Raw genomic sequence first — 22595 nt, 5'->3', positions numbered from 1 at the left:
CTCGTTCAATGTGATGATATTTTTCCCCTCCTAGCATTCTTCTATGCCCAATAGCTGGGATGGTTTGACTAGTGTAAATGGGGTTACTTCCATCTCCTTGAATGATCACCTCATGATGATTCCATTCGAATTTCACAGCTTGATGTAATGTAGAAGGCACGACTCCGACGGCATGGATCTATGGTCGGCCCAACAGAAGATTATATGAGGCTGGTATGTCGAGCACCTAAAACTCGACATCGAACCAAGTTGGCCCCATCTGCAAACAAAGGTTGATCTCCCTGATGGTGGCCCTTTGAGACCCATCGAAAGCTTTCACGTTCATGCTTCCTACCTGTATTTCATTAAAACCTTTGTCCAACCTTTTCAGAATGTCCAATGGACAAATATTGAGGCTTGAACCTCTATCAACCAAGACATTGGCAATGAATTTGTCTTCAAATTGCACTGTAATATGCAATGCTCGATTGTGATTCAATCCCTCAGGTGGCAGCTCATCTTCATGGAAGATGATTTTATGACTTTCTAGTACTTGTCCCACCATATTGGCCATTTCTCCACCAGTGATGTTATTGGGTACATAAGCCTCATTCAGCACTTTCATTAAAGCGTTCTTATGTGCCTCTGAGTTTTGCAATACTGATAGAATAGATATCTGAACTGGAGTTTTGTTCAAATGATCAACGACAGAATACTCCTTTACTTGTACTTTCCTCCACGGGTCATCTGTCCCTGTCTCAATGACAGGCTGCCTGGTAGTGGCATCCTTACTCGATCCTCCCAAGTGTTCAGGTGTATAGACTCTTCCAGTCCTAGCCATTCCTTGTGCAGCGTCAGATTCTTCTACCTTGGCCTTCCCTTTTTGCCAAGCCTCAGCAACGTAATCCCAGGGTATTGCTTGTGAGTTGAATGGAGGTGTGGTTGATACTGTCACAGTGAAAGGTGTGCTCACTTTTACTTCAAATGGAGCGGGGGTGGCCGCAGGTGGAGCTACCTCTACCTCAAATGGAACCGGTGCAGCTAGCTCGACCTCGATTGGTGACTGAGTTTGTACCACAATAGGAGTAAGCGTGACTGCAACCTTAAAGTCATCGCCTTCTTGAATAAGCCCAATCGACCCCTCGGGGTCCCATTCTTCGTTTGTCTCTATCACATGCACCCCACCGCCTCTATGATCAGGGAGGGGATTGTTGCGAACATTAGGTGCGGCTTTCTTGGCCTGTATGACCTTGTTGTCGATTAGCGTCTGGATCTTATCCTTCAATTTTCGGCACTCATCAGTGGTGTTCCCCTTCATACAAGAATGGTACGCACAGTTTTGTTTGGATTGACCCATTGGGATGGGTTTTCTAATGCCACAACAGGAATGGGGGTGACATAACCAGCGACTTTCAATCTTTCATACGATTGGTCGATGGGTTCAGCAATGGCAATGTATTGTTTGGTTGGCTTGCAGTCAAAATTGGATCTTGGTCTTGGAAAGTTTTGGCGAGTTAGTGGTGACTGGAAAAAGGATGGTTGGGAGTAATAGGTGTGATAGACAGTGGCTGGTTGGGAATATCTGGGAGATGAGGGTTGATATGTGGGCGGTGGTGCTTTGTATGTGGTTGGAGGCGTTTGATATGTTGGTGGAGGTGTTTGATATGTGAGTGGAGATTTCAGGCCCTGGACCACCATTACTGCCCCAATATCTCTCTTCTTTGATATGTCGCCTGATTGTAGTGCTTTATTTGTGGCTTGTAGTGCCTCAAAATTCGTTACCATCCCGTTCTTGATTCCTTCTTCGATTCTTTCTCCAAGTTTGATGATATCAGAGAATTTATGATTTTCGATAACCATCAACCTTTAATAATATTGTGGGTCCTATGCTCTGATGAAGAACTTGTTCACATGTTCCTCATCCAAAGATGGCCTGACCTTGGCCACTTCCGACCTCCAACGAGTAGCATACTCAGAAAAGTCTTAGTAGGTTTCTTCTTAAGATTCTGAATGTAGAAAATATCTGGTGTATTTTCTGTATTGAACCTGAACCGGTCCATGAAATCTGACGCCATACCTACCCAATTGGACCATTTCTTGGGATCTTGGCTGATGTACCAAGACAAAGCATCCCCAGTAAGACTTCTCATAAAGAGTTTCATTCGGATCTTTTAGTCTTTCCCGACCCCGACAAGTTTGTCGCAATAGGTTCTCAGATGAACCCTGGGATCACCTGTGTCATTAAACATCTCAAACTTGGGAGGTTTGTATCCCTCTAGCAGTTCTACGTCTGGTTGTATGCATAGTTCTTCATAGTTCAACCCTTCTATTCCTTTGCCGCCTTCGACACCTTGAACTCAGCTTGTCAACTTCTTGAGTTCTTCAACCATGTTTTTAATGAGCAGGTCCTTTTCGGAGGATTCCGGTGTATAAGAGATTGGTTGGATAGAGTAAGGTACGGTTTCTACGTATATAGGGTTGTTTTGATGGATGCCAGGGACTTGGGTGTAATGATGGTCATTGGTGGAGTTTTGGGGATCGGGAATGGGTTGTGGTGTGTTTTGGGGAGTATGGTAAGTGGTAGTTGGTGGATATTGAATTGGTTGGTGGTGATGTTGTGGCGGAGTTGGTATTGGCAATAGATTGAGATTTTGGGGTGGAGTTGCGTATTGATTCGGTGTAGGAGGATTTTGTGGGTGTTGGTTTTGTGTGTTTGGGGGGGGGTGCTGGGTTCTTTGTATTTTGTTGGTGGATGTCGGGGACATTTAGGGTGAGTGACAAGTTTGCCAAGTTGTGGACCTGCTCAAGTTCTCCTTGCAATTCCAATACCTTTTGTTCTAGTCTCAAGACTAGATCATTTGGGGCCGGAGTACAATGACCATTTGAAGTTTCTGCATTCTCAACATTTTCCTTTCGGATACCACTCAAGTTGTCCATTTTTGCTTTTCCTTTGTCTTTCGTATTGCTTGGAGGAGGAGGAGGTGGAGGGCCTCTAGATCTGGTATGATACGATGATGAGGCCAATATGAGTGAACCAACCTAAGCGGATGAGAATAATCAAAATAAGGAAAAACAAAAAAAAGGTAACAAGTCATTGAGGATTCTGAAATATTTGCAGTATTTAAACACATATTGCGAAAATGTAAAGTCGTGTCTTAATTTGGGAGCTTCGTTGCGCCCTAGGTAGGCCTAGCGATGAATAGATTTGGAGAACTTTAGATGCCAATAAATGCTTCATTTCATAGTATAAAAATAGACGAATCCCAAAACGACACTAAGATAATAGAAAAATAAGTCACTATTGGCACTTGGCCTTATTACATTTTAGGAAAGCAAATAAATCTAGCCTATTTGGTCCCAGAAGGACCTTCCCCAGATTCGATCTTCCTAACTCCATCATACAGGTCCCCCAGCTCGCGCAGATCCAGCAACAAGTAGGCTCTGGCCAGATGTCCTCCCGCAGCTCCTTCAGCATTCTGGCAATCCTCGATCCTCTTTATGACTTTGCCTTCCAGCTCCACTATTCCTCGCTCCAGATATTCCAGTTTCCTATTGGAAGTGACTGCCATTTCTTTCCATTCTTCGATCAACCTCACATTCCTCTCATGTATTTCCGGGTGCTCATTCTCAGAGTCATGGACCCTGTTGCGCAACCTGTTTATATTTGACTTGAGCTTCAACTTCTTCATCTATGATCCTATTCCCTCGACCGGCTCCTGGCATCACCATTCCTTTTAGATTGTCCTCCAACCATGCTGGGTAGAGAGGCTCACACCCTGCCTGATACCTGTCTGGCTTAACAATGTTCTTTTCCACAATGATTTTGCAGTGCCACATGTGTTGAGCTTGACACTTGTAAGGGATGTCGTCGTCTCGAAAGTCTGCCTTGAAATGATTCATCTTGGAAACCCTTGGTACAACCTGTTTCCTACCTGCTTGCCTCATAACTGGGATATGGACATAAGGGTATATCCTTCTCAACCCAATCAGCACTAAGTGTGGAGCGTCCCCGGATCTGATGATGAATTCATCTATTGGGAACCATTCAAACATCCATTGTACCTATTCCTCGGTCAGATTGTCGAAGTACTCTATCCATTCTTTGGCACTTTCTGGCTGAGCAAACCTGTCTGGAATATACGTCATCCGCTTGGGGTGATGGAAGGCAATATGGTCGTTCCAAGCCCTTCGCAGAAATTCTTGGCGATAGTGACCCTTTTGAAAATGTTCTAACAACCACAACTGCAGCAACAAGTTACAACCCTCGAAATGATTGACCCCTCTTTGACAGCGCTCCAGAGCCCTGTAGATGTCGGCTATGATCATTGGGACTATAGTGTATGTCTGTCCATCGATCCTTTCCATCAAAATCTTGGCGACCATGGCCAACCTAGTGTGGATTCTTTCCCTTTTCATTAGGAATACTATTAGGCCTAAGAAACATACAATGAACATGAACACTCTGCGGTGGATGTAGCCTAGAGAAGTGAGAGAGATCTCATCATGGTAGGTACGGTAGGACTTGCTATGGCCATACCTCTCATACAGATATTCGAAGGGTATGTAAGATTCCTTCAAGCATACCAAGTCAGATTCTTCTTCAACCCCATCATCTTTAAGAACCATTTACCAGTACGATTCTCCGGTAACAATAACCCGGGTCTATCCCAAGTCAATCCCGCAAGCCCTCCAATTTCTTCTAGAAGTGGTGTCATTGCTATGTCGCTGAAATGGAACACATACCTCTCACTGTCCCAGAACAAAGTGGCAACCTCGATCAACTTGTTATTTGGCTCAATGTCTAACAGGGAAGGCAAGTTACCCAGGTACTTTCTTACATGTTTCTTGTCACTTGAAGAAAGGTCCTCCTACCAATCCAGCAGCAATGGTGGAATGTTGCTAACCATACCGAATCTGGGGACCTCGTGCCTCATTTTCTGCAAAACAAAAAGGGTTAGGCCTTTCTCCCCCACCAAACTCGACTATCTATACATTCATGATTAGCATATTGGTATTTAGTTCTCCAAATTAATGCACAGAACATGGTTGTGTCCGTTGGGATTATGGAAACCCCGGTAGACTTTGGATAAGGTTCATCTTAAAGGATCACTATGTGGACAACATAATTGATCCTACTAGGTTTGACCATGATGCATGCACAATTTGATCAGAATAAGGTTACTATGAGGGTTTAGACTGGTACCCTCAAGAGGATAACTTGAGGGGGAAATGCACAGAACCGTCGACTGCACCGCTGATCGACTGGTTTTACCGCGAATAAGCCTTTCCGAATTTAAGGGTAATAAATAGGAAGAGCGTAACCGCTCATCAAGCGTTACTATAAGATTTAATACGCACGAGTGGAATATGATGTGGAGCATGATATATGCAGCAATAAATAACATGTAGTCAAGTATTTGCATGTAGGAAAAATAAATACAATATTTAAATAATTGAAATATAGTTATGGAAAAGGAAAACAAAGAGACAAGTCAGTTTCGGAAATAAAAGAATCATAAATGCTTAAAAGAAAATAGACAATTAAATCTAAATAAGGGGAAAAGGTGCGGGATAAAACATGCTTGGACTAATTCACAAAAGATAAGTACGTTACTGTAAGAGCCTAAAGGTATCCCCAACAGAGTCGCCATGCTGTCGCGCCCCCTTTTTCCTTTCTTTCGAAGAGAGAGAGAGAGGGAAGTACGGGTTTCGACATTCATGGGGGTAATAACTCATTTCCTTTTGGGAATTTGGGTTTTTTGAACAATCACAACCTAACAAATTATGGTGCGTTAGGGCACCTAGAGTAATTAACTCTTAGACTAGTTTGCATTACCAGATATTTAGGGTAAGGGCTCGAAATAACCTTGAGTGGAAGGTGTTAGGCACCCCTCTCAGTCCACAACGGTGGGTTCCGACCGAACTTATACTTATGAATTAGTACTTTATCAAATAAATAGTTAAACACATACTTGCAAATAAGGGCATGTTTTGGACATTGTATGACTCAAAGAATTTGAACAAGTTGCATATAAAGAGTAAGGTTTAAACATTGGGAATTGGGAAAGAGGGGTCCTAGGTTGGTTAGCCTGCAGGATCACCCTACACAATGCCCGGTAAACACTCCCCAATGAGGGGCTACACGTGACATTAGCGCGTAGTCATCATATCCTTTTCTGCCCAAGTCCCTCCCCTTGGTCATAGCCTGAAGCGTTCTAGCAACCTTGAAAATGTCCTGCACTACCCGTCCCTTCCTTGTGGCCCCAGAGATATTTTAGGACCTCTACTTTTGGACATTTGTATACATTCCTAAGGTTTTAAAGGATGAAAGTCTAGGCGTCAATCAAGAACAAGTAGGACTGTATTTAAAGAGAACAGATTATAGGCTCACAGTCACCTCCACAAATAGAACAAGTAAATGCACGTCTTCGAACAACAATCAGGTATTTAAGAGAAAATCCTAGAACATGATATCTAGGTGAGCAGGGATTATACAGTATTGACTTAGGACAAAGTTTAAAAGATCATTTAGCTTGCCTACTGATTTAGACCTGTTAAATATGGACAGTTTTAAATAACAAAGCATAGTTTCAGAGTTGCGAAATTTAAATCGCCCTATAGGCTTGCCTAAACGCAGAACAGTGATGGCCTAAGAGCATAGTATTTATATTGATGCAGTAAAACAGTGAACAATTTTAAACGGATACTTGAGATCCTATAGACATGCTTTCTAGTGATAGTAAATTAAGGCAGTATTTGAAAACTCGTTTAAAGAAGCGGACAATTGATTAAGCCAATTCACAATGAATTAACATGAATTAGACTGATTTGTTTAACTAAACTGATTTTAATTCCTATATGCATGGTATCTAATTGTTAAGATTTGATTTTGGAACATATAGGCATGATTTCTAGTGAAACAAATGTAAATACCTGTTGTAACAGAAACTGAACTTAATCTCTTTACATTATATAGGCATGATTTCTAATTATAAAGCCATTTAGATTCTATAGGCATGATTTCTAATTATAAATTTAGATCCTATATGCATGATTTTTAATTATAAAGTTGATTTTAACTCTATAGACGTGATTTCTATTATTGAAACCATTTAAATCCTATAGGCATGGTTTCTAGTATGGTGAAGCAAACATAGCAAATGCATTAACACAATCCTATAGGCATGGTATCTACCCGAGTTACCCAACAAATATGTAACTACCCACCCCTTTTCCACTAATCACCCCAATGTTGTTTACAAATAATTATTACAGACCAGATGAATGAATTACATAAATAAAGAAAAAGAAGAAATTAACTATAGGTAGCCTGAAGCAGGCCCAAATGACTTCCCAAGCCTCCAATAGCCTCAAATGTCAAAGTCTATAGATAGTATCATGTCTAGGTGTGTCAGAGTACACTAAGGATCTCAAGGACCCCGGGCAGTGCTCACACCTAGACTTTTTCCCAAACAAATAATTGATTTAGGTGCAGTGTGGAAGGGCCAGTTCTGACATGCTAGAGTTCAGAGAGATCTCAAGGATCTTAAGGCAGTACACATGCCAGAGGGGCAAAACCTAAAATTCTAGGAGTAATGTGAGAGTGCATAATGACTTTGAAAGAGTTTGGTAAACAAAGAAAGAAGGTCTTGGTAGCAGAAAGAACTTTTATGAAAGTCAGAACTGAGTTAGAGTAGGAATAGTTTAAGAAGACATTTAAAATAGTCAGAAAGCATGTCAGAGAACATACAACTTCAGAACAGAGATCACACAAGGGAAAGAGGTAGGGGGAACACCTAGCATACACCTTAGTGATGGCAATCAAATACATAGATGGTAGTTGCAAAGTTAAGTTGAGAACACATTGGTTTAAGACGCAAATAGAACTACATTAGAACAAATTGTACCAGCCAACATTTCATGAAAACATTCAAGATTTTAGAACAAGCAGGGTTTGGTCATGCTAAACAGTATGAAACCATAAGCTTAAAACATGCTTTGTGATACAGTAATTCAGGCATGCTGATTGCATACTAAGTAGAATAGCTCATAAAACTGGAAATCAAAATTGATAAACTGTAGGAACAAAGTAAACACATAGCTTGGAATGTGAATTGAATTAGAACATACCAGTTAAGGGGAGTATATAGAATACAGAGTAGAGATAATGCCAGTAGCCAGCCTTGGCTTATAGCCGGCTGAACTAATAAAAATTGCAAGGAACAGAAGAGAGTAGGAAGTATAATAGTGTATATGAACTAGTGTTCGTTGTCCTTTTAACTTGAAGTAAGAAGGGGGTTTATATAGTAATCGGAAGCTTGACACATAAGGTAAAAAATCAATTAAGTAGTAAATCAGGGAAGTCACACGTAAATCAGCAAGATCTTTCCCTAATCAAAGGACAGTTCAATCAACGGTAAAACATATTAAGTATTTAAGGAAAAGAATAAAGTAAAGTTTAGGTATAGAATAGGTAATTAGGGGTATATGCACAATAGTTTAATTAAGAAAACAAATCAGTAATAATCAGCGGAATATAAACAAGGCAGGGAAAAATAATTAAGGTAGGCAAATTCAATCAAATTGAGCAAAGAAGTAAGAATCAAACATTTAAAGGAAAGTGTTCAAATTAAACCAGGGATTAAGGGATTCAGAATAATCAATGGTTCAGTCAAAGAGAAATTCATAGAAGAATCATCATGCTTAACATATAAAATGAGGTAGAGCATGAATAGTCAGGAATCGATACATAATTTTAACAAAACAAAAGTTAAACAACACTGATTCAAGGAGAAGTATACAAGTCTTGCATGAATAGTCAGTGTGAACACAAGTACATAATATCAGTGAAAGGTCGAACTAGGAAAATTCAGTAGAAGCATATCAAGGCAAGAAAATCACGAGAAGTCACAAGAATCCAAGACAAGAACACAATCAAATATACCAATATCTAGAAACCAAACGAAGAATCCCAAAAAATTAGGGTTTTCAGTACAAACGGGCTAGGGTTGTAGCAGGTTCATAAAATCAGTCAAAAATGTATGATAAGCAAAAGTTTGAAAACAAAGAATCATCAAACAAATTTTAAAAAGAAATTCCGGAAACCCTAGTTTTCGGAAAAGATGAAAAATCACTTGAAATCATATGATTCTTGTAAAGAATCTCAAGGCCGTTGTAAAACTCAAAGGAAACAAACTCAAATCACCTTAGATTTGTACAGATCTAGGAGGTTTTTTAGAAAAGAAATTAGGGGTTTCGAAGAGAACCATGCAGAGATGAAGAAACCTGTTTAGAAACCCATAGATCGTGGCTAATATAGGACGATCTCACTCAAAATCACACTGGAATGGCCTGGAATAGGCGAGAAATGAACCCTAGATACAAGTCGACATAGCCCTGGTCCCTTGAGGGCCTTAGAGATGGCAAAAATGACATGAGAGAAGCCATTGGAGCCCTGAGAGGTGTTGAGAGGTCACCGGAGATAGCCATAGATGGGGGTCAGTGAGATTGGGAATTAAGGTTAGGGTGAGAGCGTTTGAGAGCAGAGAGTATTAAATGATGGCGATATAAGATGGGAAATGAATTAGGGTTTTGGTGTATAGGGTGGTTTAATTAAGGAAAGGGGAAACCTGGACCGTTGATCAAAATGATCAACGGCCAGGATTTGGCCGAGTATTTGGGTTGGGTAGGTGGGCATTGGGCCTGGGTAGATTTTGGTTTAAAAATTGGGCTGATTTTGGCTTTGGGTTTGGGCTAAAATTAAAATAAAAGTAGGTTAGATTTTAAATAGCCATTTTCAGTACTATACAATTTATAAAAAATAATAAAAGGATTTCCAAAAAATATTTCATTTACTAAAATGATTAAAAATAGTTGTTTAACATTTTAAAAATATAAAAGACTATTTTATGTATTAATAACGTAATTATGCACTAATAGGGCTAGTATTGCAAATATATGCAAATTAACTTAAAAATGTAAATTCAATTATAAAAAATGCACTAAAAATATTTAAACAATATTTTGGCATAATATAAAATTTAGATGACTAAATCACCACAAAAATAATTTGAAGGATAATTATTGAAAATTTTATAAATAAAAGGGGAAGAAATAAATCAATTTGAAGCCTTTAAAATTATAGAAAAATTATAAAAAATGCTTATGCATGCTTATATATGCATATATACTATTTTGAAAGTATATATACGTATTAAAAATATATAAGAAAAAATTGGGTATCAATACTCGTGAAACTTTGCCGGCAACTACACCATGATCTTGTACATGAGGCTGCCATCATAAGACAATGTGAGGCGCAGAAGAGTGATTATATAGCCAAGGCATAGAGGCAACACTACTAGTGCTATTGTCCCCCTTATTTGTACTCATCCTATGTTGTTTTTTATTTTTATTATTAATAAAACTAGTCCTAGGTACATCGCCTAGTGGATTTACTTAAAAAAACATAATAATTATATATTATACAACTTATCTACAACTTTCATACATTATTTCTACCTAGTTATATAAAAATCAATATCATACTACTTAAATACAATTTTTATCCAAATTTTATACAATATTTCTTTTGGATATTTTGTATCTGATTTATACATAGTAAAAACAAAATTCATATAACTAATTATATATTATACAACTTATCTACAATTTTCATACATTATTTCTACTCAGTTATATATAACTACAATATCATACAACTTAAATACAATTTTTATACAATATTGTTCAACTTTCATATAATTAGTTAAATAAAAAAATATATATAAACAACAAAATACAATTTTTCTACAATTTCGTAAGTATAATGTATGCCACGAGTTTCAATATGAAATTCAGCCAAAATCAAGTCTAATCTTTACCAAAACATCCTAAAAAATTGAGATGTAAACTCCAAACCATATTCCCAATTGTTTGCAATAACACCCAATCCGAACAAATAATGGTTTTTGAAAACCCAAATTCGAATTCAAAGCTTCAAAGCTTTTTAATGGCTGTCAATGGTGGAATTGCTGCTTTCTTTTCTTTTGCTTTACAATACTGGAATTAGGGATTGAGAGACAGAGAGACGTAGAGAGAATTCCCAATTGTTTGCAACAACACTCAATTCAAACAAATAATGTTTTTAAAAATCCAATTCAAAACTTCAAAGTTTTTCAATGGTGGGATTGCTACTCTCCTTTCCTTTGCTTACATTATTGGAATTAGGAATTGAGAGATAGAAAGACGAAGAGAGAGCAGGAGAGAGAGAGACGGAGAGAGAGAGAGGGTAGGAGGGAGAGAGAATACGGATGAGAAATAATAAATTCCTAATATAAAGGGATACTCATTTAATTTCTAAAGTGTATATAATTGATAAATTTATATATAGAAGGTAATTAAATTGAAACTTGAGTAGAAAATGTAATAAAGTTTCCAATAGTGTATAAATATACAAAAATTCCAATAAAGAATTATCAAGGAACCCAAGTACCCAACTACCGAGTCGTCGTCCATTTCTCCTGAAATACACAATTCCATTGCCACCAAAAAGAAACACGAAAATCCCAATCCACTGTACCCACCACCATGACACCACCACCGGTCTTCATCTCCTCCGCCACTCTCCATACCCTCCTTTCTCACAAATCCCTCATCGACCACCTTCAATTTTCCCTCCCTACCTTAACTTCCACCACTCAATCCCCTCTTCGCCATGCCCACCAAACAAGCCCTTCCACTTCTCTCCTCCTTATGCCTTCTTGGTCTTGTTCCCCTTCACTTCCCTATATTGGTGTCAAGCTAGTCACTTATCACCCCAACAATTCCACCCAAAATTTACCTGGGGTTCACGCAAGTTATGTTCTTTTCAATTCCATCACTGGACAAACCTTAGCTACTATGGATGCCACTGAACTCACTGTCTACCGAACTGCTTGCATCTCAGCTTTAGCTTCTAACTTCTTATCAAGACACGATTCTGAAACCCTTTTGATGATTGGTGCTGGTACTTTAGCACCACACTTGATCAAGGCACATCTAACAGTTAGGCCAAATTTGAAGAAAGTGATAGTATGGAACAGAACTGCTGAAAAGGCAAAATGGGTGATTGAAAAATTGCAAAGTGAAGGTGGATTTGAAGGGGTGAGTTTTGAGAGTAATGGGTGTCTTGAGGAAGTTGTGGAGTTGGGAGATATAGTGAGTTGTGCAACGAATTCGGAGACGCCATTGGTGAAGGGGGAGAAGCTTAAAGAAGGGGCGCATTTGGATTTGGTTGGATCATTTAAGCATTCGATGAGAGAGTGCGATGATGAAGCGTTGAAGAGGGGGAAAGTGTTTGTTGATAACGAGGCTGCGTTGGTAGAGGCAGGGGAATTAGTAGGTGCATTTGAGAGAGGGGTTATTACAAGGGATGAGATTGCTGGGAACTTGTTGGAATTGATCAAGGGAGAAAAGAACGGCAGAACAACTGCTGAGGAGATTACTGTGTTTAAATCTGTTGGTTCTGCTGTTGTTGATCTTCTCACTGCTCAACTGGCATATGAGACTTATACGAAAAGTTGTTAGTGAGAGTTACTTAATTCTGTTTTCATAATAAGAGAAGACAAGGATTTATTTTCTATGAAGTGTTTATTCTAGGTTTCAATAACATAGCCATGCGGTTTAATGTTTATCAAGACATATCAAAAGATGTGATCTTTGGACAGGTTTTTACCTGGACACCGTGGTTCTTATATACTTCTTGTTGAAGTTTGTGATATGATAATGTTGTGTGGGTCCAATATTTAACTTAAAATACTATTGACTGTGCATGCTTCCTGATAAAACATCATGACATGGAAGGAGCTGCATCAGCAAAATCAGATGTAGCTAATTGCTCTAAGATGATAAAACACTTGGCCCAACTGGTTATGGAAAGCACCTTGCAAAGTCTAGCACAGACAGAAATTTATTCAAAAGATATATTAACCAAAATTGCATTATAATGGGACTATGGAGGTCACAAGAACAGTAAAGGGAGATAGTTATGACCTCCACCGAATAAATAATATGATGGGATGGAACAAAGAGTCTTTACATTCTGTATACAGTTTTGAGCCAAAACTACAACAAAATCTATAGATACTGTAGACTTTTTGTAGTCTAAATTTTTCATGATTCAGCTTGGTGAGTTTCTTGCTTCTGTAACTTAGGGTGGAACCTTGGATACAGCAGATCATTTAATTGTCTTTCAGCACTATACTCCGAGGAGGCCTGCAAATAGAATGTTCTATTACTTTTACAGGAAAATGAAATAGTTACTGTTTTGGAACTTGGAAGTAGCACAAAGTGATTCTCAAAAACCAAAAGCTTGTGGTCTAAAATAGCAAATATGATTAATAAGCAGAAGCACTTCTCTCCATTCGATCTCGATAATAAATATTCATTCTGGTTTTACACGTAAACTAAGCCTGCATGTCAGGTATGTATCAAAGATATGGTAATCCACATTGACAACAGTTCATTTGAGCTCAGCAGATATGCAGCAAAACTGGAAATGAAGTTTGAATCTCAAAATCAAAACACAAGTATTATAAATATCATACCTGCTTTTTAAAGGAAAACCGCAGTGTCTGAACTTGTGCTCCAGAGCAAACTCTCAGGTCAAAACCAAGGCTGTCTACACCAATCAGAGCCACTTCCTGTCATACATGGCAAAAAGAAGTAAGATGAAGTAGCCAGTGGGACAGGGACATCACCCTAAACAGTGATGTGGTTCAAGTCTTACAGTTCCATGTTAATGCATCAAACAGACCGCAAGAAGGATATGTTCTCGTATTAGAAAAATAACAACAAATGAATAAACAATAAAACATCAGAAAACAAGCAGTTAAATGATGGCTACATTGTGTGTCTGCTCGCACGTGTAAGAGAGAGTATTTTATTCACAATAATAGCATCAAGTACGTGCTGGGGGCACACAAAAGCAGCAGACTAGTTTCCATTTCAATGATGTAGGAAAGTAACAAAATCGATCAGTTGTCTACCATTTTTAAAAAATGGCTCCAATATTTGGAAATACCTGCATATGCAAGTCAATCTCATTCCAAGGAAAGGAGGTTTGGGGAAAGAAGGGGAGGAAGAGTTGCGTTTGCTTTTATATCACTTTATTTGGCTGTTAAAAGGGCAAACCACTCGATGGATTCTAAAGCATCATATTTCTGAAGAGAAGGGAAGAAAAACAAAATCTAATCATCTAGAAAATATCCAGGGAACTAAGATTGGTCATACCTCCACTTGAATTCCCTTGCATCTCCAACAGAGAGATCTGAGAGCCTGTGTGGTGTTTTCTCCTACAGCTTTAAGCCGCGATATAATGTTGGCAGCTGAATGCGCTATTGCATCAGGTTTAGCTTGACTAAAATCATCTAACTCCACTAAGATCTGTGCCCACCATTAGAAGACATAAAATTGATTAAGCTGAGTATTGAGGGTAGATTCACAGGAATCTCACAATTGCAAAAATTGTTAAGCTTTTTGATAGATTAAGAAAATAGATCGTATGCACCTACACATTCTAAAACATCAAGAACATTCTAGTGTGAGATACATGCATGACATATAGCACTCATTTGCGAAATACAAACAATATGGATGATAATGACTAATGAGTCACTGTATTCATGTATAATAGTTGATTACTTGATTAGCACTGACGGAAAAGCATCCCATGGAACTTGTCCCCAGGGTTCAGCTTGGTAGCCAAATCTAAGAGAGCTATAACCATGTCATCCAAAATCTATCATGACATAAAACAGGAAGACTGTTTCTGCTGTCTATTCCAAACTAGCTTTCATCTTTGCATGTAACAACTGCAGCAATTTCAGGACAGAACTTTTCCCCTTATAGAAAAGGGACAAATGAGAAGAGTACCCTTTTTCTACTTGTTCAAAATAATAGTATGCTCTTTTCTCGTAATATTTTTCTTTTTCGACTTAACAAATAAGGTGTCACACACTTATAGCTGCCCCCTGTGCCACCGACTGTAACCCTTCTGAGATTATCAAGTCCAACTTCCCGTACTTAATGACGATAAGCACTAGGATGACACAAATGATTCACAATAGTTACATAATTGCAGTCCACAGATGCAGATTGAGGCAAGGAAAGTATTGTAATGCTGACCAACAAATTCAAGGTGGAACCTCATAAACCTACAAAACTTACTTGATGCCCATGTGAAGAAATTAACTGAATTTTAATCATCTCTAGCTTGTAAAATGAAGTTCCATTTCCAAGGGTTTCGTCCTTCTCCAATTCCTCTGGACAACTTGGGCCATCTTGCGAAGATCCACTTTCATGTTTGTGGCCATTGACTTGAACACTACAGTTTTGCTTATATTCTGCAACTTTTTCTATTTGGTCTATACCAGCATCATTTGATTTATGTTCAGATATCTGCTTTGGAATGGAAGCGTGCTCTTCAGGGAATGCTGGCCTTAGAAGGCCCTGGATAACAAGACCTGCTGGAGGCTGATCCATAAAATCTATAGGATCATCTGTCACAACCTGAGCAGCAAATTAGACCACAAAATTAAATGTTTGATTTAATCTCCATGGCAGATAAAAAAGCTATATGTAACACATATAGAGAACTAAATGTAACATGAGGAAGTCAAATTGATAGTTTTCACACTTTTAACTTCGTTGCATACAATTTATCAGGAGGACATTTACCTCAGTAATTGCTTTGGCAAAGTCTATTGGATGAGAGGAACGCATTGTCTCTAACGTAGCCCAATCCCCCAAGTCAGGATCCCCATTCTGATCTTCTTCATCATCAAGAATGGAAACCCAATCCTGTGAACAAGTTTATAAACTGACAATGACAGATAGAACAGCAGTCATATTTGAAAAGTAAGCCATTTAAAATGAGTAATACCGATTCATCATCATTATCATTATCATCATCATCCTCATTATCATCATCATCGTCGTCTTCATCAATGTCCTCTAAATCATCTATATCGACACCCTCGTCATCAAATTCATCTATGTGGTAATCAGTTTCAGATTGACCTGATGACTTCATCTCACTCAACATTTCGGATGTATCTAAGCCAATAATTACTTGCTGCATTTTATTGGAAATTAAGTAAGCCTTCAGAGAAAACCAAGTAGTTTTCTAATGTGGAAGTTGCCATCTGTGAGCTCTTTTTATTTTATTTTTCATTAGTTTTTTTTATAAGGTTTAACTTTTCATTAGTATATCTCCATAGAATTAATGGAAAGCAGAAATATGTGGATTGATGATAGCAGAGGTTCCTCACATTTTTTTAAGCTCTTCTACCATATCTCTCAGAAAGAAAGAGCTTTTAAAAGATAATTGGATTTCACAATAGAGTGGTAGGAGAAATGCTCCAGCTTATAACCCAATGCAACACAAGAATCTTTCCACAGGAAGATGATCATAAAAGTCATAATCAAGATAATACTATATTGAAAATTTGTCTCTTATGATGGATAAGCTTGTGAAACATTACATCTGGGCTATTGAAGACCATGAGTTGTTATCATGATTCCTGTTTTCTTATTTATCAAAATGAGGGAAAATGACCATGACATGATTAGGAAACAATAAATGCTTAATCAACATCAACAAAAAGGAAAGTAGCTAAGTGATCCGCAAACGGTTATCTCAAAATGAAGCACAATCATTTGAATCCAGTAGTGGCTACTATATCAAAGTTACTTGCTGAAGAACAAGGAAAAGCAAAATAATACATTGTTTGGAGAAACACAGAAGCGCCTAACAATGAAAACTAACTGAACTTCTTAGTTCAATTGTTCCTTACCACAACAGTTTCTTCTTCTGTTGGATTTTTCAGAACATCTTCGTCGTTCTTTACTTGAAAGTAGACATCTGATAAAAAGGGAAAGCACATAAACCTTCGAGGGTTGTAGATAAGCCACTAACCACAAAGAAGAAAATATTAGCTTGAGCAAAACATGCTAATAAAAAGAACTGGGAATCTTACTTCCGAGTTCATCAGTTGTATAAGGCAAATCTGGCCAGAAAATGTTCGCATGCATTACATCACTGACTGCACTTGAAAACATGAGTGTCGCTTTGCTATTTACCTAAACATCAAGTGATTAAGGAAATATCAGCTAACCATAGACAACCAGCCATAATGATCACCAGCCTAGATTATATTTTGCTCAAGAATATCAGAAAGCAACTGAAAACCTGTGGACAATGCCCTGTCATTTAGAATTTAGCAAGGGTCCATTTCAGACGACAAATAGATCCTTGAAAGCTACATTGACTAAAAGCACAAGGCAGGAAAGCATTTTGCAGAGTCAGCAGTAAATTCTATATGTCAAAGGGTATTATTTGCATATGCTCATACAATAACAACAACTCCACCTCAGTTCCAAACAAGTTGGGATCGACTATATGAATCCTCACTGGCCACATTACTCCATGCCAATATTATGCAAATACAAATAGAGTTTTAAGTTCTATGCACTGATGTTGTAAAAAATATTTTAAACAATCAGGTCATTAAAAAGTAATTACAGGTAACTTTATATAATAAGATTTGATTTATAACCTAGAATAAATAGTATGCAACTGATGGTGTAAAAAGTTCATTAAAATGTTAGTATATATATAACATAAATCCATACAAATAAAAAGTATCAAAAGTTTTGTATATCTTCTAAGTGTGTACATCTCTATATTACAATCAAGTTGCTTAATGGACCCAAAATATCTTTCCCTCTTCAGAGATAAGTCGTAGAATTCTTCTTAAATTTGTTAAATTAGAGGAAATAACGTGTTATCATCAAAAACAATGTGTTGCATAAATAAGTATGTTTTGCAGAAAACAGTTAACCTCAATAATTGTCCTAGAACATTCAGCTGGCTTGAGTTGAGCATCCTCATTCTCCATTAGTTCCAACTCCCCAATGTCCTCAGACGGATGATATGATGTACTCTGTTTTACTGGCTCCGAACCGGAGCTAAAATGATCCTTTGCAGTTGCTTTAATTCCTCCATTTTTGTCCTTGCACGTTCTTCTTCCACCACCAGCACAATTGTCCGCCAATCTTCCAAATTTATCCCTGCAAACAAAACTCTCAAATCAATTGAGGCCTTTAGTTAATTGATAACACTGTGCTGCAGCTGCAAGGAAGAAGTAGCTGTACCGAGGTATGAAGAATCTGACGGAATGAGATAAACGGCGGGAGGTGGCGTCGAAGTTCACAGCGGAGAAACGGACGGTGGCAGCGGCATGTTCTACCGTTAGCATTCTTCAAATTTCCCCAATTGAAATGAAATCAAAGCAGAGAAGTGCTGGAGTTCTTAATGAGACTATTCTCCTAATATCTGGATGTATGTGATGATTGGGCCGTGTGGCTCTCTTTTATCCGTTTAAGGCTTCTCAAAACCTTTTACGTCTTTCTTTACTCGTTATATGCGATAAAGATTCCCTGCTCTCCTCTCTACGTCCCTACAGATGTTTCCTTTATTTTTGTTCGAGTTTGCCGAAGTCATTAGCCGGTTACCATCTATCTACTTAGCGTGGATCATTGTTTGCCTTGATGGTCTTGTATGTTATTTTGGGTGCAAAAGTGCAGTATGATTACATAATAATCGATTTCCAGTAAGTATCAAGACTAATCTCGGTGAAATAGTGACGAGATTCGAGTCATATGATACTTACTAGTCAAATAACATGTGCAATATATCAATAACTGACAACAGAATGTATAACGGAAAATAATATCACAATCTCGTTTAGAACTGTCACGCCCCAAACCTTGGGAGGCGTGACCGGCACCCGGTGCCATACTCGGCTCGAGCGTAGCACTCTGTAATTGTAAACTCTGGAGAGGTAACCCTCAACTTAGGTCGACGAGGCCTACCTACAAGCTGACAATACCAATCAAGGCCGACAAGATCATATTCTGAATCATCTAAAAATAATGTCTATCTCATCTGAGGGGTAAACATACTCAAAAGCTCATGTACATAATTGTGCTGGCCGACGAGGCTGCCATGAACGTCTACAACCAGCAATATCAAATTGAACATGTACACAAGGCTAGCAAGGCCACAATACTGACATACAACATATACAACACTCGTCTACAAGCCTCTAAGGATAACAAAACTGTATCATGGTTGGGACAGGGTTCCGACCTACCCATCGGGTATGTATATAGAAAATGGACTCCAAGGTCTAGAGCAGGTTACTCTAACGAGCGACAAATTCGAATTGGAATCCGCATACCCCATATCACCCCTTATAGGATTATTACTTTAACTTAACAATATCCTTAACATGATAATAAAGTCATTCATCAATGATTCCAGCCTTGTACCATATATTTATCACAAAGAAAACAGTCCACAACTCCAACTATCGTCAATTAGCAACTATATTTACTAATTCATGTCTAATCCATCAATTTAACTCAATTAACATCAAGATAACCTTAAGAACAAGCAATATCACAATATACTTACCTCCTACAGTAGCTTCAAGCCGAAATCCAAGCTATACTTAGTTTACAACAACCCTTAATGGAAATACAACACCATAGAAGTGCTAATTTTCACTTGAGCTAATCTTCAAGGTTAATCTTAGGTTAAATCATCAAGGTTCACTCTTAATCACTTATGAGCTGCTTGGGAGGGTTTTTGGGAGTATGAGGACGAAGTTAATTACCTTATAGAGGACTCACAAGCTTTAATCCAGGCTGTTGTTAGCTCACAACAACCCTGAACATCATCACAACATCATAGAGGTATTGTTCCTCACCATATCTAACTTTTGATATTGAAATATAGTGTAATTACTTTGGAATCACCCTTGAACCTTTGAAATCTATTTAGGAGGGTTAAGATGAGTGTAAGGATGAAGTTGGGTAGAAAATGAGCAAGAATGTTTGTCCAAATCTTTTAAAAAATGAAGTAGGTCGACCACCACCTACGTGGGTCCCATAGGGAGTTGCTTGTGCAGTATCACAAAATTATAAATATCTCTCTACTCCGGTGTCGTATCGACGATTTAATGTATTAGAAACTAGACTCGTAGATCTTCAATTTGGTGGGTATCACCTCGTAACTCCAAGTATTTTGAGAGAAAAACTTAGTGACGTTAGATCCAAATTTCAATAAAATTATAAATGTATTTTGTGACAACTTTTGTCGACTTTGTTTTACAACTTGTTTGATTTCAAACATACGAATATTATATGATTTAATTACCTCAAAATAAGACCTTCTTAGAATATTAATCATTCCTATTTTTACCCCCAAAAGTAGGGGTTATAAAGGATTTGTTTATCCTCCAATCCTCACGATGCTTCTGTAACAATGTGTTAACTCATCATTGTCTTTGTAAGGGTCCTTAAACTCTCCGGCTTATACTGATTCACTTAAGACGCATTCCAACAATGAAAGTACAAGGGTGTAACAAGAACATTTGATAACAATTCAATGCAAGTAAAGGGGTCAGTTTTGACAACAAGTCATCAAATAGAAAGACAACCATATCACACCTCGTACCTATATTTGTGTCACAATTGGAATATTTGCCCTTATCACTTTGCACCATACACAATAGCAATATCCGCCATTATCGCACCGTACCCGACATAATAGAAATAGCCACCCTTATCGCTCTGCACCCGACACAATAGCAATATCTGCCCCTATCGCACCCGACAATAATAACAATATAAATCACAATCGCACGACAACAACCTCGTGCCAACACCCAAACAATTCGCCCAACATTTCCACGAGTGCCATAATTACAATAAGGCAACTTGTCAAATCATCATCAAAGACATACACTCACAATTTATCAACATAAGGGCACACGAACATGAAAATAAATAAATGTGGATGGGGGTTCAACATATAAACCATGACTACAACTAAATCAATTTAGCAATGATCCCATAAATGCCTAACTTGGCCAATTTAGGAAATAAAAATCCTAAACATGATCTCTAACATGAAAACGGTAAGCTCGCATAGACATACAATGAATTATACAGGTATCAAAAAAGTACACAATCAAATCATGACATACTAAAGATCTAAAGTCTAATCCGGTCATTTTTCAAATATAGCACCCACATGTGTGCTTTTCACCTCGCATTTACATCGCATCACAATATCAGAGAATAAACATGGTACAAGCCTAATGGTTATTCCCTCACACAAGATTAGGCAAGCTACTTACCTCAAACAAGGCAAATCAATACTCTATAAAGCCCTTGCCTCTTGAATCGGCCTCCGAACGGGTCAAGTCTAGCAAAACAACTCAATAACATAAAATACGGGTATAGAAATCGGTTCCAAGTAAAAAAATCTTCAATCTTTATAAAATATCAAAAAGTCAACCCGAGCCCGCCTCCCGAAACTCGACAAAAGTCACAAATTTCGACCACCCATTCATATACACGTCCAAGTATACAAGTTTCATACAAATCCGACTTCAAATTGGAGTTCAAGTCCTAAATAATTACTCTCTAAAATTTACTCACAAAATTCCCATTTTCTCGCATAGATTTCATCAACCAAAAGTCAAAACCAAAGATGGAATCATAAAATAAAGTCAAATCCGAGTCAAGAACACTTACCCCAATTCAAGTGGTCAAAATCGCCCCAATTCGAGCTCCCAATCTCAAAATATGATAAAATAAGCTAAATCCTCGAAAAATATACTCTGCCCAGTGATTCCACTTTTGCGAACAAAAAGCCCACTTATGTGAGCCAGCTCCTATGGAAAGTGGCTTGCATCTGCGAGTTCACTAACTCCTCCGACCCTCCACTCCTGCGAAGCACACTCGCTTCTGCGGAGCCACTTCTGCGCTCCACGTAGTGCTCTTGCATGTGTGCACCTACATAAGGGCTGCCGCTTCTACAAAAATCCCTGATCCTATCCAAGCTCGCATCTGTCACCCCAGGTCTGCTTCTACAGAATCGCACCTGTGGACCAAATCTCGCAGGTGCAAAAACACCAGACCTGATCAGGCAATTCAACCTTAAATGATCTGAAGCCCAAACAAAACCCACCTAATGCCCCCTAGTACCCCGCCCAACTATACCAACCAATCCTAAACATAACACGAACCTACTCGAGGTCTCAAATCACACAAAATAACATCAAAACTACAAACCGCATCTCAATTCAAGCCTAATGAACTAATCAATTTCTAGCTTCCAAAATTCACGTCGAACCATATCTAACCAAATCGGAATGACTCCAAATTTTGCAGACAAGTTCCAAATGATATAACGAACCTATTCAATCTCCCGGAATAACAATCCAAACCCAATAACCTCAAAGTCAACTCCCGATTAAACCTATGAACCTTCCAAAACTTCAAATTTCTAACTTTTGCCAAAAAGAGCCAAATCAACCTAGGAAACTCCGAATCTAAATTCAGACATACATCTAAGTCCAATTCACCATAAGAACCTATTGAACCATCAAAAGATTATTCTGATGTCGTTTACGTAAAAAGCCAAACCTAGGTCAAAATCAACCATCCCCGCGAGTCACTTAACAACAAAATACGCTTACGGGGAGCATCAAATAGGGAAC

At 38.3% G+C, this 22595-nt stretch overlaps 2 protein-coding genes across 3 annotated transcripts; one reads left to right on the top strand and one right to left on the bottom strand.

The window, feature by feature from the left end:
* The first annotated feature begins 11472 nt into the window (after nucleotides 1–11472).
* Nucleotides 11473–12742, top strand: LOC104248349 (protein SAR DEFICIENT 4). Its single transcript, XM_009804598.2, has one exon. It carries the CDS (start codon nucleotides 11569–11571, stop codon nucleotides 12544–12546), a length of 978 nt encoding a protein of 325 aa, XP_009802900.1. The 5' UTR covers nucleotides 11473–11568; the 3' UTR covers nucleotides 12547–12742.
* Nucleotides 12743–12919: 177 nt separating this feature from the next.
* Nucleotides 12920–18376, bottom strand: LOC104248348 (uncharacterized protein At3g49140-like). 2 transcript variants are annotated; one of them, XM_009804596.2, is made up of 10 exons: nucleotides 18175–18376; nucleotides 17862–18090; nucleotides 16998–17100; nucleotides 16815–16882; nucleotides 15902–16093; nucleotides 15697–15819; nucleotides 15187–15528; nucleotides 14251–14403; nucleotides 13566–13661; nucleotides 12920–13233 (listed from the first exon to the last, which is right to left on the bottom strand). In XM_009804596.2, exons 1-10 carry the CDS (start codon nucleotides 18276–18278, stop codon nucleotides 13132–13134), a joined length of 1512 nt encoding a protein of 503 aa, XP_009802898.1. In that variant the 5' UTR covers nucleotides 18279–18376; the 3' UTR covers nucleotides 12920–13131. The 2 variants fall into 2 exon arrangements, with proteins under 2 accessions (XP_009802898.1, XP_009802899.1); XM_009804597.2 differs by lacking the exon at nucleotides 15902–16093.
* Nucleotides 18377–22595: the final 4219 nt, after the last annotated feature.

Source organism: Nicotiana sylvestris, chromosome 6 (genome assembly GCF_000393655.2).
Source record: "Nicotiana sylvestris chromosome 6, ASM39365v2, whole genome shotgun sequence".
Taxonomy (NCBI): domain Eukaryota; kingdom Viridiplantae; phylum Streptophyta; class Magnoliopsida; order Solanales; family Solanaceae; genus Nicotiana; species Nicotiana sylvestris.
Note: the sequence above shows the minus strand (reverse complement) of the source record. Positions and strands in the feature narration are given on the sequence as shown.

Excerpts from the sequence above, each read along its gene's own strand:
- LOC104248348 (XM_009804596.2), bottom strand. The coding sequence starts at position 18,278 with ATGCTAACGGTAGAACATGCCGCTGCCACCGTCCGTTTCTCCGCTGTG. Across the intron at positions 16,094-16,814 it reads CAGAAGAAGAAACTGTTGTG|CAAGTAATTATTGGCTTAGA; the intron begins GTAAGGAACAAT and ends AATAAAATGCAG. Across the intron at positions 13,234-13,565 it reads GGTTTTCCTTTAAAAAGCAG|GCCTCCTCGGAGTATAGTGC; the intron begins GTATGATATTTA and ends TTCTATTTGCAG.
- LOC104248349 (XM_009804598.2), top strand. The coding sequence starts at position 11,569 with ATGACACCACCACCGGTCTTCATCTCCTCCGCCACTCTCCATACCCTC.